This window comes from Rhipicephalus sanguineus, chromosome 11 (genome assembly GCF_013339695.2).
Source record: "Rhipicephalus sanguineus isolate Rsan-2018 chromosome 11, BIME_Rsan_1.4, whole genome shotgun sequence".
Classification (NCBI taxonomy): Eukaryota; Metazoa; Arthropoda; class Arachnida; order Ixodida; family Ixodidae; genus Rhipicephalus; species Rhipicephalus sanguineus.
In genome coordinates this window covers 64,270,366-64,293,628 of record NC_051186.1, presented here as the reverse complement: position 1 = coordinate 64,293,628, position 23,263 = coordinate 64,270,366, and the positions used below count along the sequence as shown (strand labels likewise).

At 43.1% G+C, this 23,263-nt stretch overlaps 1 protein-coding gene and 1 long non-coding RNA gene across 5 annotated transcripts in view; one reads left to right on the top strand and one right to left on the bottom strand.

Annotated features, from left to right (window-relative positions):
• Window positions 1–7,671: 7,671 nt before the first annotated feature.
• On the bottom strand, window positions 7,672–17,245 carry LOC119373316 (uncharacterized). 2 transcript variants are annotated; one of them, XR_007417947.1, is made up of 4 exons: window positions 16,998–17,245; window positions 14,485–14,623; window positions 9,984–10,104; window positions 7,672–7,917 (listed from the first exon to the last, which is right to left on the bottom strand). It is a non-coding gene; the product is annotated as an uncharacterized LOC119373316 (long non-coding RNA). The 2 variants fall into 2 exon arrangements; XR_005179811.2 differs by having other exon boundaries at window positions 14,485–14,582; window positions 17,031–17,239.
• LOC119373315 (uncharacterized) overlaps window positions 11,909–23,263 on the top strand; it is a 64,951-nt gene continuing 53,596 nt past the window's right edge. For 2 of the 3 annotated variants that reach the window (XM_037643341.2, XM_037643342.2), the window contains exon 1: window positions 11,909–13,017. In XM_037643341.2, the coding sequence (XP_037499269.1) occupies window positions 12,733–13,017 (285 nt within the window). In that variant the 5' untranslated portion in view covers window positions 11,909–12,732. The remainder of the gene's footprint in view (window positions 13,018–23,263) is intronic. The other variant, XM_037643340.2, reaches the window with a different exon arrangement.

The window sequence follows — 23,263 nt, the reverse complement described above, 5'->3', positions numbered from 1 at the left end:
TAGAATGAAAGCACAATCACATCTGTAAGGATTTCTCAGAAAGAACAGCCTTCTGTCACCTTTCGGGATTCCGGTGGACTGATTTTCCGTGTTTCCGCCAGTATGCCTAACATAAGCATGACTTAGTCTTACACGGTTAATTTGAAGCCTATCTTATCTTAGGACAACCGCGTAGTTAGCTCTCTCAGATGATGCTATGCAGTTATCAATGCGAAACCTTTTTTTTTTCCTTCGTATTTTTTGTTCTCGCTCATATTGTTCATGACTGTAGTTCCTGGAATCTATGCGAGCGTTAGCCACAACGGGGGAATGTACAATTATGCGCGTCTGACAAGTCTCCGTGTGCAGCCCGTACATAGTATACATTTTCATGATCAACGCTGCGCTCGCCGCGGTCACTGATTTTATTGTTGTTTGCTCTTCAGGGCACATGTACGCCCAATAAATCTACAATCACTACTTGATACCTTAGCTGTTGGATTCTTCCCCGTGAAAACAACGTGACATCTCGCGTGAATGCTTCTACGTGCGTGTGCCGAACAGCACGTTGAGTCGTGAACGAAGCCCCGAGAATGAAATAATGTACCCGAAGAGAAAACAAAAGAAACTCACAGGGCCACTCATGCAATCGCCTTAGATGATTCGTTAAGAGTTAGTTCTCCGGTGTATATTTGACTGACTTCACTCGAGCACATTAGTCCAAGATTCTGCAAGCCTAGCGTACCAACTACTGCAGCCAAGAGTTTATAGTCGCTTTGGTAAGAGTGAATATTTAAAATGAGAATAACTTTGGTTTTCTTAGTGCGAATCACTTTAAACGGACAACGAATATTGCCGATCACACTGCACACCCGCGCGCGAGTGCGCGCTTGAGTGTTGTTAGCGCAGCCCATAATTACACCAAATAAACATGAATAAACATATTGAATGTAATTTATATATTACATTTTCAAGACTATCTTACGCATACTTGAGTGCATATACCGTCTGCGCATCGAATATTCTTTATGCCTCATCTTGCCGCTATCTTCAGTATTCAAGCGCTTGTCGTCTGGGCCAGTAATTTGCGTTCCTTTTATCGTTATTTATTAAGCATACTTTATCCATAGAACGGTGCAATAGTCCTGAATATGTCCATTACCCGGGTACTGCGTGTTCAGAGAGAACCATCGTTTCTTTGCAATCGCTAATATTCATAATTTACTGCAACTTTTCACCCGTACTACGCTGATCACGCCGAGATATTTATCGCTTAGGGCGTTGGTGTACCTTTATTTTGCCATTGGCTCATGTTTCTCTCTCTCACGCGCAATTGGCGAGGACGCTTCGAGTGCTGGATTCAACAGAAGGCAATTGCCAAAATGCATCACTCAGGCTTTCGTTTGTTTTGATTGCTTTTTATCTACTTTTCTGTGTCTTCTTCACCTGTAAGGGCTGTCTACGTTGCTTTATTATAGACACGACCCCATCCTTCCTATTTAGAGCCCGTCAGTTGTTCGTATACGTGCCTTGCTGTCATCTGCTGGCATTACTTCTATTTTTCCAAGTCTAAGCCTAAATGTGTCTAAGTGCTTCAAGTCCATAGGGATTCTGGCAAGATGGTGAACTTTTGTCTGTTGCATCGCCTTCTCGCGAATCGGGACATGTAAATTAGGAAGCTAGGGGGACCAGAGTTTGTTTATAAGTTATACGTCTCATTTGTTCACACAAAAGCTGCCACGAGTCCCTCTTCCTCGTCCGATGTCATTGTGCCTGCATGTCCGAGCACATATGGGCTTCTAACAAATAGTCTTCTGTTTGACAGAAGACATTATAAACGAAGTGCATGGGATCTGCTTTGCTTTGTTTATGCTTGACCTCTGTAATAATGCCTGAGCACCTACGTATGCAGTGATAAATACATCTCAAGGAACTTGAAGTGTTTCTTGTAGGGAAGGGTATGTAAAGGTTCTTCGAGCGTGACGTTTTGTTTCTGATAATCGTTTATTATATGCTAGATATTTTACCGAACCTTAATTATGGACATTACTGTGCGAGGTATACTTTTTTACCTCTTATACAGAAAGCTATACATATTTTTTTTTAATTTGGGTTGAATAACACCGAAATAAGTTATCACAGCTTAAAGCTCATAGCTTCAAATACGCTCTTCGTAAATAATTAAGGATAATGTATAATATTAGTAACGTAAAGGGGTTTGCTAGTTTGCACTTCTATGAAGTGTAAGATGCAGGGAACTAAAATATATTTGCTGTTTAGAATAGCAGCCCTTCTTATTGAACACTTTTTTCTATACGCTAAGTAATCTATTAAATGGTTAGGAAGTTGTAGCAGTGTTCAACGTCTGAGTGGGCAAGACTAGCTTGCAAGTTACATTCTGCACACTCACAGCTGCGCGCATTGTTGCAGGTTGCAAACTTTATTTTAAGCGGAAATTTGTCGTAAATAGATGTATTGGTCTGTTAACTCGGGTGAATGATTACGTGTTACATATCTGCAAAAACCAAAAAATAGCAAGAGGCCGTCGCTGTTGGATCGCCTTAATACAAAATCAAAATGGTAGTCGTGCGTAGTGTGGAACGTCTAGTTTCGGGAATAGAAATCCTCGAGAAGAAATTATGCAACTAGGCTTAATTAATTCGTCAGGCAAGAAAGTATTACCGGCACGAATGCAACAGCCACGCTTAAACACACACACACACACACACACACACACACACACGCACACACACGAACGAACGAACAAAAACGAAAAAACAAAGTGGCGCAGGAAAATCACAGAGCCGCTGCAGCCCAATAAAATTTGGGAACCAAAGTTCTCGAACTTTGCGATTTTTTTGCATACTGTGCAGTCAATGGGAAATGATAGTTTAGAAAAAACTCAGTGTTGACAAAAACAATCAAATTACCCTCGAGAGGCGTCAGCGATGACGGCGCTGAATAAACCTATAGATGCATATGTGTATGTGCATATAAAAAACGTGGAACACGATGTGATCGAAGGAGGATGCTTTTCGCTTCAAGACAAAGAAAAAAAAAGCATGACGTGTGGTGGCAGGCCAATAGCAAGTGCACTTCAGGACGCGACGAGGAAGAGTACGAGTGAAGTTACAATGGCAAGAACAATGCGAGTAGTCCAGATCAGATGGAGCCGAAAGCTTAAGCGACTGCCCGAGGTCCAAGTTCTTAGGAATGCCACAAGGCACCAATACGCGATGTAAAGCCCTCTATCTCAATCTTCTTTTCTCCTGCTTCATGTCTATTTTCGGCCCTATAGGCTACCCTTCAACAAATAGGGTTTAGGCTCATATCAACTGTTCAACTCTGTAGACCACTTTTGTAGCGTAGCACTTTCAGTGAAACCCATGGAAATTCCTGGTACTGCACTTATGTGTGCATTTTGGCAGCTGAACGCCTTCAACGTGAAACTCTGTTTCGTGCTTACCTAGATTATCTGGCGATGTTCCCAGAAGGCTGTATTTATTTAACTATTTGTTGTCGAAGCCTTAGAACTAATTGCGTGTGCGTTTGCTGATGTCAACTTTATAGTGACGAAAGGAATAGCCAGGCAGACGGGTGAATGCACACAGTATAAATGTATATTGTTAATTAAGAGCCTCGTTCAAGAGCTTAATTGTGGTTTGATATTCGACTTTGTTTTACCAGGATACCTAGGAGTAAACGACTGAAAGTCGGTATTGGTGAATGCATACGCACACGCCAAAGCACCAAAGAGCTAAGCTACCGGACCAGAGATTTGTATCGGCTCTCACTATAACCGCAAAATATGGACCTGACATTACACGCTAGGAGGAGAAATGCTAGAGCAGAATACATAGACAAAACGATGAAGTTATTGGGCACTGAAAAATTCACGGATGCTTCATCATACTGGGCCAACGCAAAGAATAGGGTGGCGGTTGTCGTGAGCAAAAGGGGTAAAATCGTGGCCTGTGCTTCGGTTTCTCGAGCAACCATATAAAAGCAGAAGAGATCGCCATTCCCTCAGCTATAAGAGAAGGCATGGAGCGCAACGCTCCATTATCACACACTCTCATGCCACATGAAAAAATTATCAGAAAGGAAAAGTCGGCGCCAAGGAAAACCGGATACTTACCGAAATCAGAGGAGAACTAGACATTAGCAATACCCAAACAATAACATGGGCCCCAGTACACGAGGGTGTTACTGGGAACCTCTCTGCAGATCAGGCGGCTCGAGGTTTCACTAATTACCGAGCTCCCGATGGCAACATCGTGTAGGACCCGCCGCCCATCGATCGCAGTTCCAAAGCGACCCTGCAATATTACGTGGAGTTGAGGAGACTCTACCCGGCACCGCGCAAGAATCTTTCAGGCGTGGACTCTGCGACGTTACGTGGGCTCGAAACGGACACATATACAAACATCCATAGATTACATAGATACTACCTTACAGCATGCATATACATATGCCCATGGTGTGGAAGCACACCAACGCTCTACCACATCACATGAGAATGCAGGGCTCACACCAAAGAGCAAGAAGAGGATAACATGATATTGAGGTGAGAGGCATTCCTGTCGAGCCCTGCCCTCGGGGACCAGCTCAGGTTCGTCGGGAGGGTTGAAAGGATGGCGAGGGCCAGCGGTGAATTTGAATAGGGGCCCGGCCTAACGGCGTTGCCCTGTTTTAGAGGCAACAATGTCCTTTGCACACATAAAGTGGTGTTGTTGCTCTTCTTCACCACTTTATTCCAACATTACAATCGTCTTCATGGGGATTCTAATACTGATAATTATTTAGGTAGTTCATTTAAGACTAAATAACTGTTTTTTCTTGGTTTTCGCATTTGGCTTTCTTATACTTGACGCTAGAATCAACCTTTTCGGCTAGAAGATTATGATAAAAAAGGACCTGCTTCCATGACGTCGTTGGCACTGCTGCCAACACTTTGGCTTTTCTATGAACCTACTTAACGTCTAGTTCTTGTTTATTTGATATTTCACAATGCCATGTTGTTTATGCAAGGCATGGTGCATCGAGGAGGTAGTCACGCTCTGTTCTGAGTTGATGGCCTCTTCAGAATTTGAATGTTACATTACACGTGTGACAGAAATTTCAGACGAATGACCTTCCACTAAACTGCAAGCTTTGGAACACTCTGCAGTACACGACTTGCCACGCAGAAAATTACCGTAGAATAGAAATCCCTAGCACTTTGCTGTATGCGAGCTTAATTTCTTGTACTGCATACTGCGCAGAAAACGCAATTTTGTACTTTTTGCTCATTTAAAAATGTTCTGGTGCTAAGCAATAGCATCTGCTTTCTGAATGAATGGTCATGGGCAGTAGTAGTACGGAAGCGAATTCCGTGCGTTTAGAACCAATTCAAGCGAAAGTTTGGCAAATAATTAATGTTTGAGTAAGCAGATGTAGCAGGAAAGGACTTCCATACGTTGTTGCATGTCGCATAATTGCACGTCTTGAGGCTTAGCTAAGCCTTAAAAACCTGGTATCGTGTGCGCATATTGATAAACGAGTCCTTCTTTAGAATTTTTTTATTTCTTGTCGCGGCAGCAATTATCATTAAGAGTGGTTTAAATGTTTAGGCGCCAAAACGAAGGTCTTGTTATGCGGTAACTTTTAAAGCAGTTCCACCAAATGATCTGGTTTCACCGGGACCTTCTTCTAAAAAAATCATGGCCGCATGGTTTCGTTATCGTTCGCTGACATTTACGTGCAGGAGCGTTCGTTTTATTTACACACTTATTTTTAGTTATTCAGCTAGTTTGTTACTTAGTCGAAACTAAGATGTGCAGGCCATGTGCGTGCGCCTTCAGACACTGTCCAAGCCGTCGAGGTACTGATTCATACAGCTGTTCATATAAAAGAGCGTGTATGATTATCAAAACTGACCAAGCACAAGTCTGAACTTCCAGGTATCAACTTTTCAATTGCAGAACCCTACAAACGACGCTGAACAGCCGCAGTTTTAGCATAAGCATGATCTAAATAGTCCGATAGCTCGGGCTATCATGCCATATAAAGGCACGTCTTGGAAGGTTTCGAGAAAGTGTTTTTCCAACGGAATGTACCTATTTACAGTGGTGATGACGTGAGCGCTATAGACCGTATAAGGTGCAGCAATGTTGTGCTGGCCCTTTTTAAGTATATAATACCTCCTCATGACAGTGAGAAAGGCGGCCTTGGTCTAAGTGTCTCCACCGTTGAGAAAGCTTTCAATATAACCATTCATACCCGATGTTTCTCATCTATTTAAAACGTTTTCGCACCTTGCAGGAGGTAGCCTTCTCACCTTAAAGGGCTAGTAAACAGGCTTTAACATTTTTTACTCCTCTCGAACAAGCTCGCTATTTCGTGCACAAAGCCGCAGGGACCAGATTTCGCGAATATCACAGCGCTGCACGCCGCGCAGATGCTCCATTTTGAAAAAGAATTACCCCTCTCCAGGTTCTGTGCAGTCCTCTTCGCCCGCGAAGTGACGTATTTTGCGCATGGGCAACTTTACGTACACTGTTAAAAATTTTGCCCCTTGTTTACGTAAAAAGCTGAAGGTAAAAAGTTGCCGATCACTTTTCCGATTCCCAAATAGGGCGATTTCCGCAAACGGAGTCTCCCTAGAAATGTTGTACGTATTGTCTCCTAGACACATTGTACGTAATGTCTTTTTAGGAATGTTGTACGTATTGTCATTGTCTCCTAGAAACATTGTACGTAATGTCCTCTTAGGAATGTCGTACGTTATGTCTCGAAGAAACGTACGTTGTACGTGATGTCACCTTAGGATTGTCATACGTAATGTGTCCTGGAAATGTACGTAATGTCTGAAAATGTTGCATGCAATGACTTGGAAATTTCGCACTATTGAGGAATATGAAATGTGCCAAATAGCGCACTTTGTTGCTTTACAGTCACCAAAGTGCACAACTTGACACCACACTGTACTTAAAAAGTTGTAATAATGGGTGCCGTGTGGTGAAGAAAGTTTCGGTGCTTTACATGCATTTACCGCAATGGTTATCAACTGATGCAAGTGGCAGCTGCTACTTCGCTGCGAAGAAGTTGTTAGAGAGAGGAAAAATGCATTATGCAGTGATGGAGACGAAAATTTCCACTGGATGTTGAACACAACAGTCACAAAGAGATGCATGTACATATTGCCCCTGTTGAAACAAATGCCAGGCTACAAGAGTGCTACTTCAGTGAAAATTGAAGTGTTCTGGCACCACATACAAATTAATCGTACATAGTTTGGCTGTTTGAAGTCTAGGGTCTGACAACAGCTCGCCTGGTCGGGATGAAACTTTGGTGAAAACATTGTTGGACGCCAATCACAAAAAGTCTGGCAATCCCAAGAACAGATATTGCTGTTCAACTTGAACAAGTAATTTGGCAGGGCAAATATAATGGCACTTGTAGCCTAATATATGTTACAACAGGGGCAACATGTGCATGCATGTCTTTCTCATGACTGCTGCATATAACATCCTGTGGAAATTTTGTCATTATTACTGCTTAACCTGTGTATCCTCTCTCTAACAACTTCTTCGCAGCAAAGTAGAAGCTGCCACTGGCATCAGTCAATAATCACTGCGGTAGCTGCATGTAAAGCACCATAATTTTCTTCACCACAGAACACCCATTATTACAACTTTTTAAGTACAGTGTGGGGTCAACTTCTGTGCATTGGTGACTGGAAAGCAACAAAATGCACTATTTGGCACATATATTTCTCAGCAAATGCAGAATTCAGTGTTTCCCACAAAGTGTGGGACAGCACATAGCTGTGGCAGGAAGCATGCATACATACTACTTCTTGCCAAGTAAACAGTGAACATCCAGCTGCTCTGAACGCATAAAGATGGGGTTTATTCTGCCAAACTGTACGAGTATACTGTTCGCATTCCGGCTCATCTGAAAAGAGAAGAAAAAAAATATATGAGGACACTTGAACCAAAAAAGAAGGCAATCTGTGCCGAAACTGAATTTTGCATCTACCTTGCAAAAACAAATGAGCCACACAGCAGCAGGTTTTTAATTTTGATGCATCCACAGCCCGCCCAAACTCATAAAAAAAGAAAAGGGCATGTGTACCCTAAACCCCTGCATGATTGAATAAATGTAGTGTTCACCGTAAAAAATCCAAATAACTTCTGTGCAGACGACATTAAAGACATGAGGGGAGACGTTAAGTTCAGTTGAAATGCTAGATTACCATGTTGAGATAAGACGTGTAACTGTTCAAGCAAAGGGTGCTCTTGAAAGCAAGAAAACAAAGCAAAAGTGAAAATCAGATTTTGCACACTAGCTGTCGGACACGTGCAATGGCCGTGAACAGATTCGAACTGAGGCCGGCTGAGAAGGAGTGTCGGTTTTTGTCAAAAATGCCAAATTAAAAGAGCTAAAGAGGAGATAAAAACACGTTTTGTGACATTTAGCCTTTCTGCGTAAAACGAGGCACATGCAACATGAAATAAGCAAATCAAAATGTACGCAATGAGCTACTCCAAAGGTGCGCTTGTGAAACAAAGTGTCAGTTACCGCTCCCACATCACGCCAAGTAGTTTCAGGTGGACAGTGTTGCGAATTGTCCTTGGCTGTGGTGTTTTCACAAGTTAACTCGAAATGTAAAATGAGTGAGTGTCATAGGCAGCATCAACAGCCCAAGGCATTCGCTCAAACGCAGGCACATCGATGCTGCCCAACTTTCTCTCACAGCTTAATGTGTTACACAATATTAAACACTTTCCATTTGGAGTTCATAAGTAACGCACGTCCCTGCTCGTCGGGATCCAGAAACTCAACACCTGACAATGGAATCGAGGTCGCAGATGCTCCTGTTTATCATAATGGGGACGTAGCTTTGCTCTCTACTTGCTTATTCCTTGCATTGTTGCAGTATGCAGCAAAGCTAGCTACACAACCTCTCAGGAGCATTTTGCATTTTGTGGCACTGACGTTGACATTCTGTCCTGCTTCCAAGCAACAGTTTGTCTCATTCAGAGTAACTTGATCAAACCGAGCACTCGATCGAAACGACCGCTAACAAAATAAACTACACCTCCAGCTTGTTCTCGCTCTCGGCTTTTTTCTGTTCCTGGCGACCCCGAGCTCGGATGCTTAGTAATGCAGCAAACGTGGCAAAGCACCTAGCACCGAGAATGAGGCAGCCTCTTACACTGCGGAAAGTATGCTGTTGCAGCAATGAGAGAAATTAATGAAGAGTGATTTGGTCAACTTAAGCAATTTTCTTTGCTAATACTGTCTGCCCTCTTGTATATTGTCTGGTTACATAGCCACAGCAAATAGCACCATGTATGTGCTTTCCTGCTGATGTCAATATGACAACCTGCAGTCTGCTGACATACACAGAGTCATTCATGAAAGAGGGTATGCGAGAGTGTGGCCGACGCTCAGTGACAGCTGACTAGAATGCACAGTTTGCTGCATGAGAAAGCACATCTGCTCAAGCTGTCGGCTACTGGGGGTCAAAATAAGCAGGCATGGCCAGGAGGCGAATGCATGCCAGACCACCGCCTACAGCTGGTAGAACAGTCTCTAGCTAACATAGGGCTCTTATGTTCCTTTTCACAAAGCAAAGCATCCCCTCATATTATGAACAATAGACGGGGTGGCACTGGTGCCCCTTGTTTATACGAGATACGAGGAAGCATGCAAGCAAAAAAGAATTAGGAATAAGGAATGTAAATTTGACAACACAATTCTGCAAATATTGTTAGTATATCTGAAAATTGCTTTCACTTATCATAAAGGTTGTCTTGTTCTGTGTGAAAACAAGTGCTTCAACATTCCTTCAATAAAAATGTTTATGATGGATCTCCTCAGACTGACCATTTCAGGCTTGTTAACCTATATATTCAGCACACCCTTATTGAATATCAGGCCCTACACACGCAACCAAAATATAGCAGGGATTACAAGCTCATCAGCAAGTAACACCAGCAAAAAAGTTAACTTACATCTTCAGTGATTCAGTGCAATCGCTGTATCAGTTTCATTATCTTGCTGTCTGCAGCTGTCCTTGACTTGCGTCCATTTCCACATTTGCTGCCTCGCATCGGGTTGATATTGAACATCTCCCTGGAAGGCACAAAAATATGTCGTCTGGATATTCTGTTTGTTCCATAATACAATTATGAAGTCATTATCACATTTGTTCCTGCTTTCGAAACATCACAAGGATGTTTTATTTATAAGGAACTTTTTAATCCTCTTAAGCTGTGATTAATACAGAGCCAATTGCCATGTGGCTTCAATGTTTTTTGGTTGACCCACCAGAATTCTTGAATAAAGTAAAAGTAAGCAATATGAATATTACGTCAAGGAATTCACCACGCAATTTTAAAATACAACAGTTCACTTGTGTGTACCTTTAACCTAGCTCTCATGTCTGTAGCTTTTCCAACATTTACCCTTTGCAGTTGTCGTCACTGCCATCAGCATGCACAGTGTGGTAACATATAAACATGAAAATTCAAAGATAGCACAAAGTTTATTTCACATCAGGATTAGTAAATGCACTCACGAGAGATATTTTTCTCTTTCTTAGTAATCTTGCAATTTTAATACTATTCAATGAATTGCCCTTGATATCACAGTACTGAACACTGTTCATTTCCAGGCATTGAATCTATCCATCTCATGCCTTTGTCTTACATGAACATAATATTTCTATGTCCCTTGTCTTGCTCTAAACAATTACATGTTACTTAATGTGCAACATAATCCGTTCATTCATGCCTGTGCAGAGACATATACGATGTTCACATATGTACAAACATCTAACTGCCATGTGGGCATAAGTCAGAATGCACTTTACATTCTGTGGTACCTTTGAAGTACTTCTGAAACCAAATGACTCATTAAAATGTGACTGAAAAACAAAAAGGAAAGCACAGAACAAATGTCCAAGTAAAACAAGAAATGTAGTGTCATGCTAACCCTAGCTATGATACAAAATGAAGGCCTGAATGCTGTCATTACACAGTAACACTCAGGCTTCTAGGAATAATGTTTTTGCAGTATGCTAATGAAGACAATGGTGCTTAATGAATGCAAACCCTGGTTTCCCTGACATCTTAAAAAAGCACACAAAATCATTTGTCAAATCTGAAGCACTACTTATGTGAGGCCCTTCAAAATAAAATTGACACCTCAGAGCAGAGAAAACTGAAGATGATCTCTTTTGCATTCACCCTTGACACTTCTACGTCTTGCATATGCAGAAAAGATCACACAGTGCATAGAGGCCCTTGGCAATAAGATCTGATGATACGGAGTATTTATGTTTCACTGAATCTTATCACTAATGTTAGCTTTTCAATTAATGTGGTTCATAATTACAACTAAAGTGAGGCTTTACTTGGCCACCTACAAAGCAAAGGACTCTCCAGAAAATTAACCTTTAACCCTTTGACACGCTATGTACACAATTGTGTGCACCACTTATTTTTGCCATTGGTAACGACTAGGACTAATAGAGAGCAAGATACCTTAGAAGTAAGCAGCGCGAAAAGCAAGACAACGCACACAGGGAGGAATGACAAGAAGCGCTGATCAAGATACGTTGAACAAGATACGTTGAGCTTTGGATCAAATGAACCTGCTGCATAATAAATTTGTGTTCATTTAACTTCATTTTGCAGTGTACTGTTGTATATTATCAGTTTGCTGAAGGCACTACACTGTTCAACGAGTCGTTCGAAGTGCTCCTTCCTGCGAGCCATGCCAAAAGTATAATTTTTCTTCACTCCAAATGAACATACACAAAAACAAATTTGCACTATATTTTTGGCGTAAGATTTCATTCTATTAATGTAAGAACGTAGCATGAATGACTTTACAATAAACAGATATTTATTACAATTGAATTATAATTACTATAACACACATAAATTAATGCATTATGACATTATTTTTGTTGCAATAGAATATCGAGTGCCTTGAAATGATGTATCAATTTGACGCATTTACAGACAGTTTTTCATTGGTGGCGTCTGAAAGGTTTAGAGAACATGGAAATATTTCACCCTGTTTCTGTACAACACAACAATACGAATAGAACCAATGCAGTGATAAAGTTGGCTAATGAACAAAAGTTATTTGCAGTCAAAATGTTATGAACAGCACATATTTAAGACTTGGCAACTACTGAAGCTTGCAATTATGCACTACCAAGAACAAAAATCCACAGAAGTTCACATGCCCTTTTGCTTTAAACACTGTGCTTCACAGAAGGAGGGAGCTTGCATTATGTATAGTTCAGTAGAAAAGTTTTTGAAGTGCTTTATAAAGAATAGAACTGCACGCTGAAAAGAAGTTAGTTGGACGGCTTGATGGGAAAAAACATTTTAACTTGTTTCATTCGTTCTGAGCATCTTACTTCACCAAGGAAGGTGTGAAAAATATGATAAAAAAGTAAGCGAAAACGGCATCTCAATGACAGACAGTGACACAAGAAATCAGATTCTATTGAGACATTTTTTGCCCATCTTTGAGTGCCTGTTCCTCATGAAAGTGAGGTCGGCTGCAGCCATTAGCGAGACATAGCTTCAGGTATGCTTTTTCCCATTTCTCTTTACGAATGCAGCTATTGATATCATATATCCTTAGAAAAAATTGAAATGCACTATCAGCAACGTTGCTGTGTTCACGAGCTCATCAGAAGAGAAGCTGGTGTCATTCAAAGATGACAAGAGAGTGACAGGAATGGTTCAAGTGATCACAGGAGCAACTTGTAAGCAGCACAAAGCATGTGACTGGAAGTCTGAGATTTCCATTGTAGAGGCTGTAACGAAGCATAAAAGCCTTGGCTCTTTATTTGAGCTTAAGGTATCAATGGTGAGTGTCCTTCAGACGATATATTTTTTGGGTACATGTCACATCACGCTGGTCCAACCGGCCACATTCTCTGTGACCCAGAACAGCAGGGTGAAGTGTGCCCAACTGCACGACTGTTTGCAAAGAGCTGTGAAGGTGCAAGCTATGCTGCAGGCAAGTTGCAACATTGTGTGTTTGAACAATATCACAAGCACTTGCTATTACATACTCTTTCCTGTCTTGGTGTTCCTCACATATAGTGTCATAAGTTTCTCAGTTGGATGAGTAAAATAGCGCACACTTAGACAGGGACAGAGTAAGCAACATGACACAAGCGCTAACAACAATTGTTTATTTGAAATAGCAGAGGAAGTCTTATGTAAAGAAACAGGTGAAGTGAGTGCACGTGTCACGCAGGCATGACTGCAAGCCATCTGAAATCGGTACAAAGGAATACAAGTTCCTTTTCGGGCAAACTAATATAAGGCGTTCTAACACATCGTGTGCCTAACCACTGAGTCATTTCGGCTTCAATCATCTCACAGACTAACTTTTTACTTTTGACAATCACATGAACTTTATCGAATTCCTGCTGACATCCACATGTCGCACTGCATAGCTAGAAGACCGTCTTTGTGCTTTTCTTGATTGCCACGGTGCTCTCTGAAATTATCATTAAGGTAGAATATCTCACTTGAAAAGGATCATTACACTGCAGCAGATTTAGTTTTTCTAGCAAGGAGCTAGAAATAGATTTTTGCTATGCTGCTTTCTCAGATATATTAACACGCAGAGGGCATTCACTTTTGTGTTTTTGCGCTGAAGAACAGGTCGCTTACTGGAAGCTGGTTATCCGAGAATGCAACAGGTAGCAGTGGTCGAAATTATACTTCACGAATTATCTGCCCGCACCATCGAGTGCATTGTTGTGTAGCGCTTTACATGCATGATATTGTGCATAATCTCAAGAAGATTGCTGGTCGCGTTGATGTATCTGTTGTGTTTAGTGCCCCTCAAAAACCTTTCAGCCTTTGCAATAGTAGTGTTCCTAGGAAGGAGCTACTAGCGACATGCTCAAAGAAACATAGATGTACGTTTGTTAGATGCATTGATCATGCTGCGTATCGGATCCCACTGCATTACGGAAAGTTCTACATTAGCCAGTCCGCTAGATGCCTCAACGATCGTTTGAGAGAACACCGTTGCAATGTACAAAAGCACAAAAACGGTCACCTAGCTATGCAACTGTAGCACGTGTGAATGTCAGCCTGAATTTGATGGAGTTGACGTGATTGTGAACAGTAAAGAAAATGCAGTCCGTGAGATAATAGAAGCCAAAATGATTGAGAAGTTAGGCACACGGTGTGTTAGCATGCCTTTTGTTAGCTTGCCCGTAAAGGAGCTACCGATCCTTTGTGCCGATTTCAGATCGTTTGCAGTCATGCCTGTGTGACTTGCACACTCACCTGACACATTTCTGTACACAAGTCTTTCTCTGCTATTTCAAATATTCATCTGTTGATAGCGCTTGTGTCATGCTGCTTACTCTAAGTGTGCGCTATTTTACTCGCATTAAGTACCAACAAGCCCAAGCTACTCTTCTCGAACTGCCCATTTGTAGAGAAGGAAACCAATGCCTACCACTTAATATGGGCTTGTCCAGACCAGAGGAAGAATGCTCCCATCTTTCACAGCAAGCTGTCCCCTGCTTCAGTTCCTTGAACAGTCAGTCGTCTATGCTGGGTACATGCATTACAGATGCCACAAAACATTCCATAACCTGCACACAATAGAGGCCTTACAGTACACAAGTAGTACATATAAAACATGATGGCTTAACACAAGTATCTGTTGATACACCAAAACTGTCCATGAATGATGAGCTTAGGATGCATTAAGAGCAAATATTAGTGGAGTAATGGATTTTTGCAGACAATTTTAATTATGCGTTACATGTCAAGCTTTCCCACACTGGCGTACTAAAATAGTATGAAGAATACAGTTTGCCGAATAAGCAACTTGCACAGAAAACTCCATCAGCACTCTCATCACAATATTAAATAGATCAGTGTATGCTCTATGTACACAATGTATGGTAACGAGCCACCCTTATTGTACGACATCATGAATGTGAAGATTTCAAGATAGCTGAAGACTTAGTAGAAGTGTAAGAACACCAGAGGTTACAGCAAAGATTGAGCACTGTGTTGGCTTTTCTGTCTCCTCTGCTGCTCTTGCATGGTTTTAAATCTTGGGCATGTTTTGCCAACAAGCCCAGTTTTGAACTCTTCAAAAAAAAAACCTTGTTGCACTAAAGTCAATTCATATGCAGGGCTCGTGCTGTGCCCTACAAGTGTCTGTTCAATTCAATGAGCCCTTAATTCACTATGTTTCTTTTGTCCTTTCATAGCTATAGGGTCTCGTCCCGGTAGACTTGATGGCTTCAGGTAGCATGCAAGGGTTCATTGGCCAGCTGCCAGCTCGTAAAGAGTTCTACAAGACGCCAGGATGGCCAAAAGTAGCACTAGCATGTACTGTTGGGATTACACACTGAGGTGCTCAATGGGATGGATGGGACAATGACCACTGTTGCAGCTCCATTGGAGCATCAGACGCACTATCCAAAGGTTACAGATTCGGTCCCTGGCAGGAGCAAGTGTCTCTTTTGTTGACTTTAATTCCTTTCAATTTATGTAAAAATTACCACACTACAGTTAAAAACTAAAATAATCTCCCCTATGCCTTCCTTGGCTTCATTGTCTGTTTGCATTAGTAGGTTGTGTCTAACAAGAAAAAGTAGCCCTTGATCCAGTCCCCTTGTTTCGTCTGTTCAATTTCGTAGTGCTTGGCACGCCACAAAATCAGTATAACCACACTGTCCAGAATTCTGTGATCAGAAAACATGTAAACATATCAGAAATGACATTCTTCAATTTATAACTGCATAAACTAAAGCAGCACTGTCATCCCTTTCCCTGATTGATACATCTTGGTTGTGAATACTGCAAATAAGACCCCACTTCTGGCTTCATGCTTCTTTAGCAAAGTACAAAGGAAAGCGAAAACTACGGTACCACAAAATCAAGTAATGTTCTTGATACACCATCACATCCCAAGCCACTTGTGATAAGAAGTTTTTGCAATGGTGCTACTCCACTATTAAAAGAATTGGTATTAGAGAGAACATGTTTGGTTCATCAAACAAATATATGTAATGACAGGACTAATAATTGACACGTTTCTTCCCAGGCAAACACAGCAACAAGCAGAACATACGCTACCTTAATAAGCTTAGTTGAACTGACACACACGTCTGTCAATTATAATTTATATAGACATGCTGTACTACTTCCAATTAAGCTTGCAGTTATATGCACACTTACTGTTACTACCAGCACATAATATGATTCAGTCAAATGCATTGCCTTCTTGTAAGTTTTCTGCAGAACTAAATCAATGTTCTCAAACATATGGCCCGTATATCTCTAGCCAGCGGCCCAGCCTGCATATGGCTGTCCTTGTCCGATATTTCCTTTAATTTATTTAATAAATACGCTCGTGAGCAACTCGGGCGAGACTGATCTAAGCATTTTTTCATAAGGCACCCCATGTGGTTACCATACACTTAAACATAACGGTGAAATATAAACTCGATACTTCACTATCGGCGTATCGATTTCGGTCCTTCTATAGACTATTTTACTGATGGTTTTTGGTGCCCACGTATTGGGCTGTTAACTTTGCTGTTTTGTATCTTGAACTAAACAAACAGTGCTACAGTACAACGCGTGCGCATGAAAACGGTTGGGTTGGTGCATTCGACGTTAAGTGACCTTGTTAATTCACGTCGCTATATAAAAAATAAAAAAAAACTAATTTAACAGCATTTGTGGCCGCGCCCATGTGTCTTATGTAAAACCGTCTATGTATCAGTGTCGATATGTTTCTCAAAACCTGACATCAAATCTCCTTTAGAAATGACAAATATAGTTAAACACGCTATCAGAAAGTAGATGAAGAGGACGAGAACGAGGCTTGCTCGCGAGCGGCTCGGTGAACTGTTTTTCGCTCCGAGCTGTACATCTGCATTCATTTTCCATTCTGTAAATAAACGCGTTCAATCGTCACAATTGTGGTGCAGGTGCAGGGTATACTTTTGTGAAAAGCCGTACGTCCAGCGACCTCACCTCCGTCGGCCACGCCGGCTTTCCAGGTGGTAGAGATGAAAGGCGAGGCCAGTGAGATGATGACCGAGGCCGACGCGTGGTAGGCAGATCAAGCTGCGCACGGGCGGGTCACTCCGATGTTCGGCCGGTAGGCGTGCCGCTCGGAAATTGGGTTCGTGGGCCATTCTGTACATAAACGCGTTCTATCGTCAACAATATGGTATATGGGAAAGGCCGTCTTTGAAATGGCAACGTTAGTTGACAATTTTTTTCATGCCCCTCCCCCTCCCCATCTTTTCCCCTCTCAGTTTTTCACTGTCCCCGCCCTTGCGGGAGACTAAAAAATTTCGCGACTGCGGCCCCACAGCTGAAGCGAGTTCGAGACCCCTGAAATAAATGCTACGCGCCCCAACCTGTATTAATAGTAGTATGTTTTATATTGTTTACTATTTTCAGTGTATATTACCAATAGTCTTATTTGCAAGTTTGTTCATATAACTGTCTCAAAACCCCCTATGTAATGCCCAAGTGGGCCTTTAGGGTATACGAATAAAAAAATAAAAACCTTGCGCAGCCAGGTTGAAATCCTCACCATAGAAGAATTATGCTATTTGTCATGGATTAATCGAGCGCAGCACAGTAGATGGTGACGCAACCAGCGATACATACGCTTCTGAGCAGCTTGACAAGCGTTTTGTGTCTATCTGCGGCCCCGTCTACTGCATTGTAGTTGATTTGCACGTTAGTTCATTATTACCGTTGCATTTTATTCACAGAAAATGCACGAGGCGACCAGTGCGTTTAAAAGCAGGCGAATTTTTATGGCGGCAGGCGATTGAACAATCGGTTCAAGCGATGACCTCGCGATATTAATTGGGGTTTTACGTGCCAAAACCACGATATGATTATGAGACACGCCGTAGCGGAGGGGCTCCGGAAATTTTGGGGATCTGGTTTTCTTTAACGCGCACTGACATCGCACAGCACCAGGCTTAAATGACACAAATAGAGCAACTACTAGGAATGTATAACAAAACATCACAGAAAAGCAGATACTACCTGTAGCAGAATCCATACTTGCCTATCAGACAACTTTTCTCGTACATCATCACCGCTGTGCGAACACGCCACCCGGGCTGCCTTACCTGCATAAATGTCGTCGCACAATAAGATCACATAGTTACGCAATTTGGCGAGTTGAACTCACCTAGGCATCCGCTGAGGCGCACGCTTGTGCTTTACAGTCGCCGTCGTCGTCAGACAAGGCACTGGGCGGTGGACTGTCTTAGTAGATGCACTCGATTGAACCACGCAATAACCGTGCGTAATCAAGAAACGTGGAAAGCACGCCGATCACGCAGCGCTGAGCGCGCAGACAAAGCGACGAGCCCGTTGAGGCTACGACGACACACCACAGAACACCAACACAAAATCTTGACACAACTTTGGCCGCCCATTCCATCCCACACGCGATACACTTCCAGTCGCCGACTGACAACGATGATTGGCACACATAATATCAATAAACACCGCAAATATACAAGCGCGGAACGAACTTATCACGGCACCACCTTCGATTCCCCACGCCGGTACATTTTTTTTTATCGCGCTGAACGCGGTCCCGCACGCGTGGTTTTGGTTTGAAGGGATTGGCTCTCGCGCGGCGGGTGATTTGAATTTAGTTGCGTTATATCTCTAATTATCAACTGACAGCAATGATGACCCCGCGTGATATCAACAAACATTATAAGTATACAAGCACAGAGCAATTTTGTTGTGGCAGAATTTTTTTTGTCGAAAATTGTGTTTTTTTTTGTGTGTGGTCCCGCACGCACGTCTTTGGCTTGACGTGATTGGCTCAAGCGAGGCGGGTGATTTGAACTGAGTTACGGAGTGCACACTCCTTCTTGCGTTTTCTGTTCTCACTCTTCCCCCCTACTTTATCCTACTCTTTCGGTACCTTGTTGAGGCGCTGCGCCGTGCTCCCGACCGAGCTGCAGAAATTAGGCGCCTTTGCCTCTTAAAACCACTACCACCACCACCTTGTTGACCTTGTCCGCCCGCCCTGTGGCAGTGGCGGGAAATTTAAAATGCTTTACGCGGATTTCTTTGATTTTTCATCCGAGGGTGACAGAAATGGGCTAAAAATTTTCCCACGGTCTGTGTTGTTGGGAAGCCAACCTCTTGTAGTGTGTTGCATTGTGGGTGCAGTGGCGGGAAATTTAAAATGCTTTACGCGGATTTCTTTGATTTTTCATCCGAGGGTGACAGAAATGGGCTAAAAAATTTTCCCACGGTCTGTGTTGTTGGGAAGCCAACCTCTTGTAGTGTGTTGCATTGTGGGTGCAGTGGCGGGAAATTTAAAATGCTTTACGCGATTTTTTTTTATTTTTCACTTCAGGACGCGCTGCATCTCGCAGGCTGTGACGATCGTCGCCGCTCTGCCCTCGCTACGTTACTCTGCTTCCTTCATGACGCGAGCCTAGTCTAGCGGCTTTGAAACGCGCCAAGAACACACTCGCACATACACACAAAACGTCCTGTGTGACTCGCGCACTGCACTTCTTGCACTTGCAGGCGTGTTATGCTCTGCTGGATTTTTTCGGCGCCGCCGATCTGTTTACGCGCCTTTGAGGCCCGTATTTAGCTGTCTCCGGACTGTTTACATTCCTGCGGCGCTGACTTCTCCCGCGCCCGTCACGTGAGGCTGCTGGCATCCTCTCCCCTGCCGACCTGCTTGACTACTCCTCTCCTTGGGGGCGGCCCGCGCCGCGGGTTTCTGCTGCCGAGGGACGCGCGAGCAGAGTGCGACCATCCTCCTCTTTTTTTTTCCCCTTCACCCTCCTACCTCTCTCTTTCATGCCCCTACCCTTTGTCGGCCTGTCCTGTGCGACGCTTTCGTTACTGTGCTTCCTTCATGACGCGAGCCTAGTCTAGTGGCTTTGAAACGCACCAAGAACACACTCATACATGCACACGAAACGGTCCGTTATCGGAAGGATCATAAATAGCGATGGAAAAGAACAAAAAGCACACCAGTACAGGCTCATCGCGAAGCGTCATTCGCTAACCCCACTTTTTTAAATGCGAAGCATTTCTTGCGATTTTGAGCGTATCTATCTATCTATCTATCTATCTATCTATCTATCTATCTATCTATCTATCTATCTATCTATCTATCTATCTATCTATCTATCTATCTATCTATCTATCTATGTAGCCGCCTACGACTTTGTGCTCTCCTGGCCGTTTCGTTAATCGGATGTATACCAAAATTGGTGTGGCATAACATGACCTTATTACGAACACAAATGACAGGTCATAACATGAATATCATGACATGCATGTCATGAACAGCATGATTTACATTCCACGGCCTTGGGGCTCTTGCGGCCGTACCGTTAGTTTCATATATACCAAAATTGGTATCGCGTGACAAGAGTCCATGACAAACATAATGACAGGTCCTAACATGCAACTCATGACCCGCATGTCATGTGCAGCATGATTTACGTGACATGGTCTCGGGGCGCTCGCGGCCGTTTAAATGAATGGATATATACGAAAACTGGTATGAGGAGACATTTCTGTATGACAAACATAACTGACACGTGGTAACATGAAAATCATGACATGCATGCCATGTACGACATGGTTTACATGCTACGCTCATGGCGCACTCGCGGCCGTTTCGCTAAATTGATATACACCAAACTTAGTGTTGTGCGATGCGACTGTATAAGGGACATGAATAACAGGTGGTAACATGAAAACCACGACATACATGTCATGTATGTCATGATATACATGCCATGCTCATGGCTCACTCGTGGCCGTTTCGCTAGACTGATATACACCAAAATTTGTATTGCGCGACACGACTGTATGACGAACGTAAATGAGAGAAGCCAATATGAAAATCATGACATGCAAGTCATGTACGACATGATTTACATGCCACGCTCATGGTGCGCTCGCGGTTGTTTCGCTAGATTCATATACACCAAAACTGGCATTGCACGATGTGACTGTCTGAAGAACATGAATAATAGTTGGTACTATGAAAATCATGACATGTATGTCATGATTTACATGCCATGCTCATGATGCATTCGCGGCCGCTTCGCTAGCTTGATATACACCAAAATTGGTATTGCGTGACGCGACTGTATGATGAACGTAAATGAGAGGTGGTAACATGAAAGTTATGACATGCGTGGCATGTACGACATGGTTTACATGCCATGCTCATGGCGCACTCGTGGCCGTTTCGCTAGACTGATATACACCAAAACTGGTATTGCGCGACGCGACTGTATGACGAACGTAAATGAGAGGTGGTAACATGAAAATAATGACACGCATGACATGTACGACATGATTGACATGTCTTGCTCATGGCGCACTCGTGGCCTTTTCGCTAGATTGATATGCACCAAAACTGGTATTGCGCGACGCGACTGCATGACGAACGTAAATGAGAGGTGGTGACATGAAAGTAATGACATGCATGGCATGATTTACATGCCATGCTCATGGCGCACTCGTGGCCGTTTCGCTAGACTGATATACACCAAAACTGGTATTACTCGACGCGACTGCATGACGAACGTAAATGAGAGGTGGTAACATGAAAATCATGACATGCAAGTCATGTACGACATGATTTACATACCACGCTCATGGTGCCCTCGCGGCCGTTTCGCTAGACTGATATACACCAAAATTGGTATTGCGCGACACGCCTGTATGACGAACATGAATGACAGGTGGTAACATGAAAACCATGATATGCATGTCATGTATGTCATGATTTATATGTCACGCTCATGGTGCATTCGCGGCCGTTTCGCTAGCTTGTCATACACCAAAATTGGTATTGCCTGATGTGACTGTTGATGATGATGATGATGATGATGATGTGACTGCATGACGAACATAAGTGACAGGTGGTAACATGAAAACCTCACTCAACTTCACTTCGTTTTCTCATCCACACATGGCTATGCTATATATACATGGCTGTGCTATACATGGCCTCGCCTATACGTGACGCCAAGTGACATGAGACGACGACAGCATACGATGACGACAGCCCTGGCCTCTAAAGCGCTGTGCACTTTAAAAATTACATCTCCCGCTAAAGGGGACCATGAGGCGATGCGAAGCCGGAGCACTTGCACGATCGCGTTCCGTTGGCGTTCGTTGGGCATGCTACCGACCTCGCGTCGTGGAACCCGAAGAGGAACGCTACGCGCGTCGTGTCTTCCCTCTACCCTGGCCGTTAATTCTCTCAGGGCGAGCGGGGAACGCGGTCGTCAGGCGCGCGAGGGGGGGGAGCGTAGGAGAGGAGGGAGAGGGGGAAGAGACGCGCATGCGCTCATCGCGGCGTTGCGCAGGAGAGGGGCACACCATCTCCCACTAAAGGCGATGCGAAGGCGATGCGAAGCAGCGCCCCATGAGGCGATGCGAAGCAGCGTTTCGGCATCTCGAGCCCGCGTTTCAGAGGGGGGTGGACAGAGGGAGGAGAGAGGGGGAAAGGGAGAGTGGGGAGGTGGTCGGAGGAGAGGATTTACGCATGCGCAGTAAGGGTGGTCACGCCGCACGCAGTTTGAGCTCCGCCATAAGATGCTTCGCAACTAAAAATGCCATTAAAGAAGAGAAACCATGCACAGGGTGAATATATATATATATATATATATATATATATATATATATATATATATATATATATATATATATATATATATATATAACACGTTCCCCGTGCTTTCCGCCAAAGCACTTTGCCTAAAAAAGTAGCCTGGTAACGACGAGGGTTCTTTGGTTGGAAAATAACTTGAAAGGAAGCCACAACATTAATTAGAACTTAATTAGAACATTAATTAGAAATGGAAGCCAACTTTTACGACTATTTAGCGGCACATCAAACAAGGAGACTCTTTCCTTATTTGAAAAAACTGACACGTGTCTGTTGGCATTTAGATAAGTTTATGCCGTGTTTGCATAAAAGGTTAGCCATCCTTAAATTTTACGAACATTTTGTTCGTAGATTCTAAGGAAATTTCTTTCAGTGTAGCGCCGGCTTCGTCGATTGGTCCGCTGCAATACGAAACATACGAAAACGCGCCTTGGCGCTGCGGTGATGTACTTTTGGCCGCGCAGTCCGCATTTTCATTTTCCTGTACTGCCTTCGAGCGACTCCCAAGGGGCGTCTCTGATGGCGTTGCTGAAGAAAACCGATACATGCATAT